The sequence below is a fragment of the Lupinus angustifolius genome, chromosome LG06, assembly GCF_001865875.1.
Source record: "Lupinus angustifolius cultivar Tanjil chromosome LG06, LupAngTanjil_v1.0, whole genome shotgun sequence".
Taxonomy (NCBI): Eukaryota; Viridiplantae; Streptophyta; class Magnoliopsida; order Fabales; family Fabaceae; genus Lupinus; species Lupinus angustifolius.
Window position 1 is genome coordinate 8827485 of NC_032014.1, and position 15307 is coordinate 8842791.

The 15307-nt window shown below is 33.2% G+C and overlaps 1 protein-coding gene and 1 long non-coding RNA gene across 3 annotated transcripts; both read left to right on the top strand.

Moving 5' to 3' along the window:
• Window positions 1077-13394, top strand: LOC109349601 (beta-amylase 3, chloroplastic-like). Of its 2 annotated transcripts, XM_019590470.1 has the most exons (5): window positions 1077-1720; window positions 2206-2276; window positions 11688-11827; window positions 12178-12288; window positions 12416-13394. In XM_019590470.1, exons 1-5 carry the CDS (start codon window positions 1194-1196, stop codon window positions 13205-13207), a joined length of 1641 nt encoding a protein of 546 aa, XP_019446015.1. In that variant the 5' UTR covers window positions 1077-1193; the 3' UTR covers window positions 13208-13394. The 2 variants fall into 2 exon arrangements, with proteins under 2 accessions (XP_019446015.1, XP_019446014.1); XM_019590469.1 differs by lacking the exons at window positions 1077-1720; window positions 2206-2276 and adding an exon at window positions 10488-11131 and having other exon boundaries at window positions 11617-11827.
• LOC109349607 lies at window positions 6992-8023 on the top strand. Its single transcript, XR_002107996.1, has 2 exons — window positions 6992-7164; window positions 7386-8023. It is a non-coding gene; the product is annotated as an uncharacterized LOC109349607 (long non-coding RNA).

Consider the following 15307-nt stretch of genomic DNA (forward strand, 5'->3'; position numbering starts at 1 on the left):
ACAAAACATCAAATTCAATCATTTTTTGAAAGATTATCAATCATGTGTTTCTGAAACAAGAAAAATCAACTTGCCAATTTCTCAATCAAACTCGATCAATTTCCTTTTTCCTTATTATGGCTGAAACATTATTAGAGACAACAAACATTTGTTAATCAAGTTCTTCCTAATATGTTTAATAGTCATCATAGATGTGTCAAAAAACATGGAACACCATTGTGTCCTTGTTGATAAACATAGGAGAACATCACATTAAAGTAGAACATTATAATTTCATTAGAATGGTATTGTACTGTCATCAAGATGTATACATATTTAATATTATTTGTTTGTATTACTTTTTTTAAAGTGTCAATGATAATTAAACATGGACAATAAATAATACAGACGATATATAAAACTCATACACCGTTATTGCCTATATTTTTTTTCTCATATAACATTCTCTTTTGTTCTACTTCATAAAAATGTAGGAAACACTTCATGATTATGCATCAGCAAACAACATTAAGATTCTATCGGTGCCCATCCAGTAAATACATTATTTTTGTTTTTAGGGTATTATTATAAGCTAAGCAAACACATTTAGTTAAACTTAATATAGCATGAAAAGATGAACAATTACATAAAACAAAGCAGAAAGAACAGTCCAAGAATAATGAAACCAAAAACCTCTTCTACACCCACATGTTTACCCAATTAAGTAGAAATCCGTCCTTCCTTATCTTGAGTAAGTTGAACCAGAACCAAGAAAATGTTGAAATTATGAAACAATTCCCATCCACGAATTTTTTTGCATGAGAAATGTCATGTAGCACCAATACTTTATAATTGTTGAGATACTGACATCCTATACTTATTAAAAACTTTTCTATATTGGATATTTTGGTACTTTTAAAGAACTTTATATATATATATAAACTATTTAATGATTTTTTGGATCAATGTATTCCTCTCATATTATATGCGTTTTATGACAGACCATATGTTTTTGGTTAGATAAGGGTGGAAAAGTAGGAAACACGTAAGCTAAGGGTCAAACAAAACATAGTAGTTTTGCTTTTTTGCACTTTTTCAACTTTTCAACTAGACCCACCAATGTTGTCAACTTCATTTCCAAAACATGAATTCCTCTTTTATAAATAAACAGCACTTCAGCAATTCGTACATACCCTTTTTCCATCTTTAAAAAAATGGCTTTAACACTTCGTTCTTCAATTTCTTTCATTAATCAGAAAGAAACCAACTTCCTTAAGGCCTCTGATGATGCCTCTACTACAGTTAGCTTTGCAAAAAATAAGCCATTGTTCCCTTTTAGAGCAAAGAGTTCCATGCAAGAAGCACAGAAAAGCTTCAACTTAGAAGCAAGGAGAACCGAAAAGGGCGAGATGGTGCATGCGCCATCCGTTGTTCATCATAAACACAATGATGACTCAAAGAAAGTGCCTGTGTTTGTGATGCTGCCATTAGACACAGTAACATTTGGAGCACAGTTGAATAAGCCAAGAGCAATGAATGCAAGTTTGATGGCATTGAAGAGTGCAGGAGTTGAAGGGGTAATGGTTGATGCTTGGTGGGGTTTGGTGGAAAAAGATGGCCCTTTGAAGTACAATTGGAATGGCTATGTTGAGCTTGTGCAGATGGTACAAATGCATGGCTTGAAGCTTCAAGTTGTCATGTCTTTCCACAAGTGTGGAGGAAATGTTGGAGACACCTGCAGGTATGAGATAGTACTTGCTCAACTTGTGAAATATGTTATGCAATTTCCCCCTTGTTGGGTTTTTATGTTTAGAATGAAAAAGCATAACAAAAAACATGTTAGTAGAGGTTTAGGTGTATCATTTTCTATTTGTTCCATGTGGAAAACCAGGCAGCAACCAGAAAGAAAATTTATATAAATTGAAGCATAGTTGTTATGTGTATTTGATAACACCTTGAGGGTCTTATAAACTAGTTAACATGCTTATTTGACCTAAAACAAAATTGTAACCTTGTTTGGTTAGGGAAGATTTATATATATAAAAACCTATATGCCATTATTTAATAAGTCAATAGCAACTTATGTCTTATATGTTGAGTTCCAAGTTACTTTACACTTATCAAATAGTTAATTTGTTGATGTGAACTAATTGATTTTGTTGAAGAGTTTTGTGAGATCAAATATAAAAAAAAATGTTAAAATTTTCTTTGTTTTGCAATTTTCAGCATTCCTCTACCCCCATGGGTGATGGAAGAAATCAATCAGAACCCTGACCTGGTTTATACAGACAGATCAGGTAAACCCAACAAGGGGGAAATTGCATAACATATTTCACAAGTTGAGCAAGTACTATCTCATACCTGCAGGTGTCTCCAACATTTCCTCCACACTTGTGGAAAGACATGACAACTTGAAGCTTCAAGCCATGCATTTGTACCATCTGCACAAGCTCAACATAGCCATTCCAATTGTACTTCAAAGGGCCATCTTTTTCCACCAAACCCCACCAAGCATCAACCATTACCCCTTCAACTCCTGCACTCTTCAATGCCATCAAACTTGCATTCATTGCTCTTGGCTTATTCAACTGTGCTCCAAATGTTACTGTGTCTAATGGCAGCATCACAAACACAGGCACTTTCTTTGAGTCATCATTGTGTTTATGATGAACAACGGATGGCGCATGCACCATCTCGCCCTTTTCGGTTCTCCTTGCTTCTAAGTTGAAGCTTTTCTGTGCTTCTTGCATGGAACTCTTTGCTCTAAAAGGGAACAATGGCTTATTTTTTGCAAAGCTAACTGTAGTAGAGGCATCATCAGAGGCCTTAAGGAAGTTGGTTTCTTTCTGATTAATGAAAGAAATTGAAGAACGAAGTGTTAAAGCCATTTTTTTAAAGATGGAAAAAGGGTATGTACGAATTGCTGAAGTGCTGTTTATTTATAAAAGAGGAATTCATGTTTTGGAAATGAAGTTGACAACATTGGTGGGTCTAGTTGAAAAGTTGAAAAAGTGCAAAAAAGCAAAACTACTATGTTTTGTTTGACCCTTAGCTTACGTGTTTCCTACTTTTCCACCCTTATCTAACCAAAAACATATGGTCTGTCATAAAACGCATATAATATGAGAGGAATACATTGATCCAAAAAATCATTAAATAGTTTATATATATATATAAAGTTCTTTAAAAGTACCAAAATATCCAATATAGAAAAGTTTTTAATAAGTATAGGATGTCAGTATCTCAACAATTATAAAGTATTGGTGCTACATGACATTTCTCATGCAAAAAAATTCGTGGATGGGAATTGTTTCATAATTTCAACATTTTCTTGGTTCTGGTTCAACTTACTCAAGATAAGGAAGGACGGATTTCTACTTAATTGGGTAAACATGTGGGTGTAGAAGAGGTTTTTGGTTTCATTATTCTTGGACTGTTCTTTCTGCTTTGTTTTATGTAATTGTTCATCTTTTCATGCTATATTAAGTTTAACTAAATGTGTTTGCTTAGCTTATAATAATACCCTAAAAACAAAAATAATGTATTTACTGGATGGGCACCGATAGAATCTTAATGTTGTTTGCTGATGCATAATCATGAAGTGTTTCCTACATTTTTATGAAGTAGAACAAAAGAGAATGTTATATGAGAAAAAAAATATAGGCAATAACGGTGTATGAGTTTTATATATCGTCTGTATTATTTATTGTCCATGTTTAATTATCATTGACACTTTAAAAAAAGTAATACAAACAAATAATATTAAATATGTATACATCTTGATGACAGTACAATACCATTCTAATGAAATTATAATGTTCTACTTTAATGTGATGTTCTCCTATGTTTATCAACAAGGACACAATGGTGTTCCATGTTTTTTGACACATCTATGATGACTATTAAACATATTAGGAAGAACTTGATTAACAAATGTTTGTTGTCTCTAATAATGTTTCAGCCATAATAAGGAAAAAGGAAATTGATCGAGTTTGATTGAGAAATTGGCAAGTTGATTTTTCTTGTTTCAGAAACACATGATTGATAATCTTTCAAAAAATGATTGAATTTGATGTTTTGTCCTCTATTCTAAGGTGTTATTGAAATGAGCTGTGTAGACAATGTAACTATAAGGCCTACCACTGCAATTATGTGGAGGAAATGTAACCTTATCTCACCTTTTATCAAAATTCCCTCCCTGACTCAAAAAAACTTAGAAAAAAAATCCATTAACCATAAAGTAAGGGAAAAAGACATGCATGGACCTAAACAAGTAAGCCACAATTTTTGTGTGATCCTTTGTACTAACAATAATACTGTTATAGATTAATCTTTTTTCAAAAAGTAGAAAATGCAGAAGTGAGTTTTGACTCTACTAAACAATTTATTTATTCATAAACAAGCTTCAATTCTTATATGCAAGAAATTACCAGTTTCAGATTTGGAAATCAAAATGCTAGTAACATTGTAATATTGCTTTATTAGGATTACCTTCTTGGATAGAAAAATGACAGGTTGATAAGAGTTCAAAATGAAAGGAATATCTTATTTACAAAATAAGTCATTTCAATTATTTGACCAATTGAAGAAATTCATACTTCTCATTAACTAATAATTATTATATTTTATAAAGTTAAAACCTAAAACAATAATTGGCTAACAGAGAATGTTTATAGGAATAAATAATCTAGTGCCAATTACATCTCAGATTTGTATTCTAGTTTTTTTCTTCTTAGGACAAATATTAGTCCCTTTCTCATTCTACATCAATAATAAACTAATTTCATTATGATTGATGAGAAAAATCCCTCTTCACATTTCCACAGTCGTGGCAAAAGCTGCACTTAGTGACTAATAATAACTACATGTGCTAAGGTCCCCTCTTTGTTTGTGGGTGTAGTTCCCTTTCTACCTTTCATATGATCATTGTGCATCTTAAACGGTTTCCTTTAGACTTTAAAAAAGTGATTCTAAGAAAAACATTTCGAATAGAGCTTCTTCTAAGATATGAATTCAACATTTTCTATATATTCAAATCAATATTTTTTTCAGTTCTTATTAAATAAGAAACATAACATGCAAGATAGTATTTTAGTATTTATGGCCAATGCCAATTAATTTAGCCATTAAGGTCAGGGTGAAGTAGTGCTAGAAAACTGTGCTATGGCCGACAATTTTAAAAAAAGAGCTACAATCAATTCAACAACAAAAGTTTGGGATTTTGAGAATTTGGTATGGATGTGACTGAGGAAAAAAAATCTAAACTAGAAACACTTCTAAAAAAATCTTGAGATTTTTTAGATATTTTTGTTCATAGAAGCTGCCACAACTCAAAAAGATGAAGGAGGTATTCAAGGGAAGGAACTATTTATGAACTGGAGCTGTATCTCTCAATGTCAAATGCATGTACCAAACCACAAGCTAACAAACTCAGATATTTGATAATAATAACACAGAATAGATTGCAGATATTTTAGGAGAACTTTTACCTAAAGTATAAGAAAAGCAAAACATGTTGCACAAGAATTTTTTTATACTAGACAGAGCCACCAAATAAATGTATAATTCTCTCAATAATGTGCTACCATGTAATAATTAAACTTAACTGATATTGCTGACATAAGGCATAAATTATTGTGCACAAATACAATACTTAATCATCACTTAGGTCCTTTAAAGATACATGTGTTACCAATTAGGACCTCAAAAGAACTTTGTTGCTAAATAAATCTTTCAAAGTTTTAAAATGTTATCATGTGAGTCCTTAATGTGACACAACATGGTGACATTTTATATCTAAGACAGACTTATTTGGGAACAATATTCTTTTAAGGATCTAATTCCAAATACAATCATGGGTAGCAACTGAAAATTCAAGAATCTGAAATGGGGAAAACAGATCCAATTCTATCTCCAAGATGATAGCACTTGATATTAACTGAATATGGACCAAGCTGAATGTGGTTATCCTCTTCACCAGCATAGAAACACAGGGTATACAAAGCAACTTCAAATTCAGGACTAACTCCAATCAAAGTGCTTGAAACAGATTTCAGAACACCATTCCATTCAAACTGAATAGTCAGAAGCTGCGTTTCAGAGTCCGGCTGCAAGTTGCAGTGGCAAAGATCATTAAAAATCATGTAGTTACAGCTCAAACCATTAACAAATGCTTACCTACAAACTAACAAAGTACTAATAAAAAAGTTTGTGATGAAACAAAATGATGATAAGTTTGAAGAATAAATAATTAGTTGGAAGTATTTTCGAAGTGTTTTGATGTCTAATGTTTGGAATAAAAAAATTAACTGAACAGATAGTCACTCACAATTTCTCCCCTTCGGCGGGGAAAAATATAGCCTTGATAATCAACTCTCCCGTTTGCTTCTTCATGGTAAAACTGCAAAATACATAGTAAGATAACAGTTTCACATGATGACAAGATAAACTCAAGTTACTAGTTAATGAAACAAAATATATTCATGTAACCCAACATCTATTTATTTAATAGATTAATGGCTACACAAATTAGAAGTGTAACACCCCAATTCTGGCATGCGACCTCTCAGGTCCATGAATCTACTGCGAGACTGCAAGTGCCACCCATTAAGCTTAAATACTCCCTACAGTATTTTATTCCCCTCCCAGGGGAGCCTTTCGCGACTCGAACCTGTGACCCCAGGGATAAATAGTCACTATACCACTTAGCCGCTACCATTATAAATAGTCACTATACTACTGAGTCGCTACCATTAGCTTAATGGTAGCGACTCAGTAGTATAGTGACTATTTATAATGGTAGCGGCTAAGTGGTATAGTGACTATTTATCCCTGGGGTCACAGGTTCGAGTCGCGAAAGGCTCCCCTGGGAGGGGAATAAAATACTGTAGGGAGTATTTAAGCTTAATGGGTGGCACTTGCAGTCTCGCAGTAGATTCATGGACCTGAGAGGTCGCATGCCAGAATTGGGGTGTTACACTTCTAATTTGTGTAGCCATTAATCTATTAAATAAATAGATGTTGGGTTACATGAATATATTTTGTTTCATTAACTAGTAACTTGAGTTTATCTTGTCATCATGTGAAACTGTTATCTTACTATGTATTTTGCAGTTTTACCATGAAGAAGCAAACGGGAGAGTTGATTATCAAGGCTATATTTTTCCCCGCCGAAGGGGAGAAATTGTGAGTGACTATCTGTTCAGTTAATTTTTTTATTCCAAACATTAGACATCAAAACACTTCGAAAATACTTCCAACTAATTATTTATTCTTCAAACTTATCATCATTTTGTTTCATCACAAACTTTTTTATTAGTACTTTGTTAGTTTGTAGGTAAGCATTTGTTAATGGTTTGAGCTGTAACTACATGATTTTTAATGATCTTTGCCACTGCAACTTGCAGCCGGACTCTGAAACGCAGCTTCTGACTATTCAGTTTGAATGGAATGGTGTTCTGAAATCTGTTTCAAGCACTTTGATTGGAGTTAGTCCTGAATTTGAAGTTGCTTTGTATACCCTGTGTTTCTATGCTGGTGAAGAGGATAACCACATTCAGCTTGGTCCATATTCAGTTAATATCAAGTGCTATCATCTTGGAGATAGAATTGGATCTGTTTTCCCCATTTCAGATTCTTGAATTTTCAGTTGCTACCCATGATTGTATTTGGAATTAGATCCTTAAAAGAATATTGTTCCCAAATAAGTCTGTCTTAGATATAAAATGTCACCATGTTGTGTCACATTAAGGACTCACATGATAACATTTTAAAACTTTGAAAGATTTATTTAGCAACAAAGTTCTTTTGAGGTCCTAATTGGTAACACATGTATCTTTAAAGGACCTAAGTGATGATTAAGTATTGTATTTGTGCACAATAATTTATGCCTTATGTCAGCAATATCAGTTAAGTTTAATTATTACATGGTAGCACATTATTGAGAGAATTATACATTTATTTGGTGGCTCTGTCTAGTATAAAAAAATTCTTGTGCAACATGTTTTGCTTTTCTTATACTTTAGGTAAAAGTTCTCCTAAAATATCTGCAATCTATTCTGTGTTATTATTATCAAATATCTGAGTTTGTTAGCTTGTGGTTTGGTACATGCATTTGACATTGAGAGATACAGCTCCAGTTCATAAATAGTTCCTTCCCTTGAATACCTCCTTCATCTTTTTGAGTTGTGGCAGCTTCTATGAACAAAAATATCTAAAAAATCTCAAGATTTTTTTAGAAGTGTTTCTAGTTTAGATTTTTTTTCCTCAGTCACATCCATACCAAATTCTCAAAATCCCAAACTTTTGTTGTTGAATTGATTGTAGCTCTTTTTTTAAAATTGTCGGCCATAGCACAGTTTTCTAGCACTACTTCACCCTGACCTTAATGGCTAAATTAATTGGCATTGGCCATAAATACTAAAATACTATCTTGCATGTTATGTTTCTTATTTAATAAGAACTGAAAAAAATATTGATTTGAATATATAGAAAATGTTGAATTCATATCTTAGAAGAAGCTCTATTCGAAATGTTTTTCTTAGAATCACTTTTTTAAAGTCTAAAGGAAACCGTTTAAGATGCACAATGATCATATGAAAGGTAGAAAGGGAACTACACCCACAAACAAAGAGGGGACCTTAGCACATGTAGTTATTATTAGTCACTAAGTGCAGCTTTTGCCACGACTGTGGAAATGTGAAGAGGGATTTTTCTCATCAATCATAATGAAATTAGTTTATTATTGATGTAGAATGAGAAAGGGACTAATATTTGTCCTAAGAAGAAAAAAACTAGAATACAAATCTGAGATGTAATTGGCACTAGATTATTTATTCCTATAAACATTCTCTGTTAGCCAATTATTGTTTTAGGTTTTAACTTTATAAAATATAATAATTATTAGTTAATGAGAAGTATGAATTTCTTCAATTGGTCAAATAATTGAAATGACTTATTTTGTAAATAAGATATTCCTTTCATTTTGAACTCTTATCAACCTGTCATTTTTCTATCCAAGAAGGTAATCCTAATAAAGCAATATTACAATGTTACTAGCATTTTGATTTCCAAATCTGAAACTGGTAATTTCTTGCATATAAGAATTGAAGCTTGTTTATGAATAAATAAATTGTTTAGTAGAGTCAAAACTCACTTCTGCATTTTCTACTTTTTGAAAAAAGATTAATCTATAACAGTATTATTGTTAGTACAAAGGATCACACAAAAATTGTGGCTTACTTGTTTAGGTCCATGCATGTCTTTTTCCCTTACTTTATGGTTAATGGATTTTTTTTCTAAGTTTTTTTGAGTCAGGGAGGGAATTTTGATAAAAGGTGAGATAAGGTTACATTTCCTCCACATAATTGCAGTGGTAGGCCTTATAGTTACATTGTCTACACAGCTCATTTCAATAACACCTTAGAATAGAGGACAAAACATCAAATTCAATCATTTTTTGAAAGATTATCAATCATGTGTTTCTGAAACAAGAAAAATCAACTTGCCAATTTCTCAATCAAACTCGATCAATTTCCTTTTTCCTTATTATGGCTGAAACATTATTAGAGACAACAAACATTTGTTAATCAAGTTCTTCCTAATATGTTTAATAGTCATCATAGATGTGTCAAAAAACATGGAACACCATTGTGTCCTTGTTGATAAACATAGGAGAACATCACATTAAAGTAGAACATTATAATTTCATTAGAATGGTATTGTACTGTCATCAAGATGTATACATATTTAATATTATTTGTTTGTATTACTTTTTTTAAAGTGTCAATGATAATTAAACATGGACAATAAATAATACAGACGATATATAAAACTCATACACCGTTATTGCCTATATTTTTTTTCTCATATAACATTCTCTTTTGTTCTACTTCATAAAAATGTAGGAAACACTTCATGATTATGCATCAGCAAACAACATTAAGATTCTATCGGTGCCCATCCAGTAAATACATTATTTTTGTTTTTAGGGTATTATTATAAGCTAAGCAAACACATTTAGTTAAACTTAATATAGCATGAAAAGATGAACAATTACATAAAACAAAGCAGAAAGAACAGTCCAAGAATAATGAAACCAAAAACCTCTTCTACACCCACATGTTTACCCAATTAAGTAGAAATCCGTCCTTCCTTATCTTGAGTAAGTTGAACCAGAACCAAGAAAATGTTGAAATTATGAAACAATTCCCATCCACGAATTTTTTTGCATGAGAAATGTCATGTAGCACCAATACTTTATAATTGTTGAGATACTGACATCCTATACTTATTAAAAACTTTTCTATATTGGATATTTTGGTACTTTTAAAGAACTTTATATATATATATAAACTATTTAATGATTTTTTGGATCAATGTATTCCTCTCATATTATATGCGTTTTATGACAGACCATATGTTTTTGGTTAGATAAGGGTGGAAAAGTAGGAAACACGTAAGCTAAGGGTCAAACAAAACATAGTAGTTTTGCTTTTTTGCACTTTTTCAACTTTTCAACTAGACCCACCAATGTTGTCAACTTCATTTCCAAAACATGAATTCCTCTTTTATAAATAAACAGCACTTCAGCAATTCGTACATACCCTTTTTCCATCTTTAAAAAAATGGCTTTAACACTTCGTTCTTCAATTTCTTTCATTAATCAGAAAGAAACCAACTTCCTTAAGGCCTCTGATGATGCCTCTACTACAGTTAGCTTTGCAAAAAATAAGCCATTGTTCCCTTTTAGAGCAAAGAGTTCCATGCAAGAAGCACAGAAAAGCTTCAACTTAGAAGCAAGGAGAACCGAAAAGGGCGAGATGGTGCATGCGCCATCCGTTGTTCATCATAAACACAATGATGACTCAAAGAAAGTGCCTGTGTTTGTGATGCTGCCATTAGACACAGTAACATTTGGAGCACAGTTGAATAAGCCAAGAGCAATGAATGCAAGTTTGATGGCATTGAAGAGTGCAGGAGTTGAAGGGGTAATGGTTGATGCTTGGTGGGGTTTGGTGGAAAAAGATGGCCCTTTGAAGTACAATTGGAATGGCTATGTTGAGCTTGTGCAGATGGTACAAATGCATGGCTTGAAGCTTCAAGTTGTCATGTCTTTCCACAAGTGTGGAGGAAATGTTGGAGACACCTGCAGGTATGAGATAGTACTTGCTCAACTTGTGAAATATGTTATGCAATTTCCCCCTTGTTGGGTTTTTATGTTTAGAATGAAAAAGCATAACAAAAAACATGTTAGTAGAGGTTTAGGTGTATCATTTTCTATTTGTTCCATGTGGAAAACCAGGCAGCAACCAGAAAGAAAATTTATATAAATTGAAGCATAGTTGTTATGTGTATTTGATAACACCTTGAGGGTCTTATAAACTAGTTAACATGCTTATTTGACCTAAAACAAAATTGTAACCTTGTTTGGTTAGGGAAGATTTATATATATAAAAACCTATATGCCATTATTTAATAAGTCAATAGCAACTTATGTCTTATATGTTGAGTTCCAAGTTACTTTACACTTATCAAATAGTTAATTTGTTGATGTGAACTAATTGATTTTGTTGAAGAGTTTTGTGAGATCAAATATAAAAAAAAATGTTAAAATTTTCTTTGTTTTGCAATTTTCAGCATTCCTCTACCCCCATGGGTGATGGAAGAAATCAATCAGAACCCTGACCTGGTTTATACAGACAGATCAGGTAGGAGGAATCCTGAGTACATCTCATTGGGCTGTGATTCAATGCCTGTTCTAAAAGGAAGGACTCCTCTCCAGGTTTATGCTGACTATATGAGGAGTTTCCGTGACAGATTCAAAGATTACTTGGGCAGTGTCATAGTGGTAATTTACACAACAACTTTTGCTTCAAAATATTAAGCATATACACTGATACAGTATACAATTATAGCAATACAATATAATCAAATTTAGGATGGAAAAAAATGGTTATATTTTTTTTATCATTAAGTATTTCAGCTACACAAGTTTATAAGCACCTGGAGCCTATCATGAAGTATTTTTTAGTTTCAAATATTAAATTAAGACTTCAGTTAATAGGATTTACAAAGGGAAAGGAAGGGAGTTGTCAAAATTGACAATGAACCTAACCATAATGCATGACATATTGATATTTCAACTATTCCTCTGTGCATTTAGTAAGATTGAAAGTTCTAAGGCCAATAATTTTGCAGGAAATACAAGTTGGGATGGGTCCTTGTGGTGAGCTGAGATATCCATCTTATCCTGAAAGCAATGGAACTTGGAAGTTTCCTGGAATTGGAGAATTCCAATGCTATGACAAGGTATGGAAAGGAACATTAATTGGCAATATTTCCTACTAGGAGCACAATAATGTTAGGGATAATAAGTCCACACTCAAGAAAATATCTCAAAATATCTATTTACTAAAGTGACTTCTTTGTCATGCAGTATATGATAGCATCCTTGGCATCAGCAGCTGAGGCTGCAGGGAAGAAAGAATGGGGAAGAAGTGGTCCTCATGACTCAGGCCAGTATAATCAGTTTCCTGAGGAAACTGGATTTTTCAAAAGGGAAGGAACATGGAACTCTGAATATGGACAATTCTTTCTGAAATGGTACTCCAATAAATTGCTACTACATGGTGAGAGCCTCCTTGCATCTTCCAAAGAGATATTCCACACATCTGGGGTGAAACTATCTGGGAAAGTTGCTGGAATCCATTGGCATTACAGATCAAGGTCACATGCAGCAGAACTAACCGCCGGCTACTATAATACACGATCTAATGACGGTTATCTAAGGATAGCGAAAATGCTGGCAAGAAATGGAGTTGTCTTCAATTTCACCTGCATGGAAATGAAAGACACAGAACAGCCTGATAATGCTAACTGCTCACCAGAAGGGTTAGTTCACCAAGTAAAGACAGCAACCAGGATAGCTGGAGCAGAACTTGCGGGGGAAAATGCTTTGGAGAGATATGATAGAGATGCATATGCTCAAGTTTTGTTGACGAGTCAGTCAGACTCTGGCAACGGATTGGCAGCATTTACATTTCTAAGACTGAATAAGAGGTTGTTTGATGCCAATAATTGGCGGCAACTAGTGGAGTTTGTAAGAAGCATGTCTGAAGGTGGCCGGAGACAAAGACTGTCAGACTCTGATTCCCAGGGGAGCGATCTTTATGTTGGGCACATCAAGGAAATTCAGAAGAAGATAGAGCAAGACATTGCCCTTGTGTAAACATACATTCAAGCAAGCTCAGGCATCATGGTGTGGAATTAAGAACATCAAAAGACTTCCTTTATTTAGAAAAGGAGGAAATTGATTTGTATAGACAAGAACAATGTCACATGCCATGCCATAATATGAGACAATGAAGAACATATTATTTTAAGTTGATGTATACAACTAGCATAAAAGAAAAAAACTTTATCTGCTGATGTCAAAACCCCAATACATACAACTCTATCCACCACTTCTATGTTGATTAGTGAATCCCCAGAAACTCATTTACATAAACACACTACTGCCATTTGATTCTCTTTACTTTTAATCTGCATAAATAAATACATGTCAAATTGTTCACAGAAAAACCTCTCCATATTTTAAGATTATTCTTCTGGAAATCCCAGTAGGATCCCATCCCAGCTCCAAATCCCGAGATCCCATCTAAGTTTCTCAGTGGTATAAAGGCTTGGTTGTTGTTGTTGCTTTTGATCTAGAATAGACGAGTACTCTGAGTCTAGTACCTAGTAGTCTAGTACTTACTAGGGTGCATTTGGGAAAACAACTTCTTTAAGCACTTCTTGAATATGCATTTATCACATAAGAACTTATGATCTTATCATCTTCCTATAAGCTTCCTTTAGTGCATAAACTTCTTTGATAAGCTTATTGAAAGAAAAATAACTGAGCTTATATTAGGAGAACATACGCTTTTCCAAACACTTGCTAAGTGTTTATATAACGATAATTCCAAATAAGCTCTCTATAAACGCCCCCAGTAGACTTCATTCAACATGATAGTAAATGTTATACTTACAGAGTTTGAGCAAATTGAATTTGGTAAAATTACTACCAAAACTTACAAGATGATAAGCAAGCTCTAGAATAATTAACACTAACTAAATACAAAATTGTTAGTGCAGAATAAGATTGCAGTCAGTAATAAGCCATGTTATGCTAAAATTCCAAAGTTTAATTCTAGACAGAATGTTGAATTGAAATAGAGAGACCAACAAGGTGTTGGTCTAGCGTTACAAGGTCCCACTAGATCACAAGGCCGATGGTTCGATTCCTGAGAGCGACACTTATTGGAAGAATCACGAACCCAAAAGGGATTAGTTCGATTCCAGAGATACTCTTGGTAGTACAAAAAAAATTGAAATAGAGAGATTCATAAACAAATGAAGAAGCAAGTTCAAGAATGGGAAGTGGAGGTAGGGTTGGGGTTGGGATTTGCACGACGGAGATCTTGGATCAATTGAGAAAGGTCTTTACGAGAGGATTCCCTTCCAAACATGAATCCATACCTGAAGTAGTAGAATGATGAGAATGAAGAAACCCTAATTGAAAAGAAAAGGGGAATAGGGTTTATAGATAATACCAGAAAGAAACGGCAGAGAAAACGGTAGCAGTGGCAATGGTCTGAACCAGAGTGAATTTCTTCTCCATTCTTCAATGTCTGAAAATGAATCAGTGGCAATGCTTATTGATATGTTTTATAAATAATTGAAGACACACATTTTGCACAAAAACCTAAAATATCCTCATCCTTAATATTCCACCTTTCTTCTTATCATTATTACTCGGTGTGTAAGTGTTTAAATTTTTAGCTTCTGTATTAATTTATGCAGGTAGAAATATACACATTTGTGACCCAACTGAAAAGTTAAAAGTTTAAACACTTTTGTAGTTGGATGGGGAAGTGATAAAAAGAATCAATTGTGAATGAAACATGAAGAAATTAAGAATATGTTTTAATTTGAGGAAAAAAAACCTCTGGTAAAAGTTTGATCATCCTTAGTAGTCGAACTTGATTTTGAAGTATATTGAATGTAATATTAATTCAGTGTGAGTATACAGATTTATACATAGTTACCTCACCATTTATTGTTATAAAACTCTTACTTACATTGCATAATTTTTTTATGGATAGGTTAATTGGTAGCTCTAGCATGTGTGACAATTCCAAAAAATAAGATGTTGAGTACCATTAATGTTCTAACACTTTGAACTTTGAAGGGACTTTAGACAAAGGAAAATAACCAAGAATTTGAAATGAGGAATAATGAAACTTGGTAGAGATGTGTTAGTAGATATGCCTCCAATGTATCCAAA

Excerpts from the sequence above, each read along its gene's own strand:
- LOC109349601 (XM_019590470.1), top strand. The coding sequence starts at position 1,194 with ATGGCTTTAACACTTCGTTCTTCAATTTCTTTCATTAATCAGAAAGAA. Across the intron at positions 1,721-2,205 it reads AATGTTGGAGACACCTGCAG|CATTCCTCTACCCCCATGGG; the intron begins GTATGAGATAGT and ends TGCAATTTTCAG. Across the intron at positions 2,277-11,687 it reads GGTTTATACAGACAGATCAG|GTAGGAGGAATCCTGAGTAC; the intron begins GTAAACCCAACA and ends CAGACAGATCAG.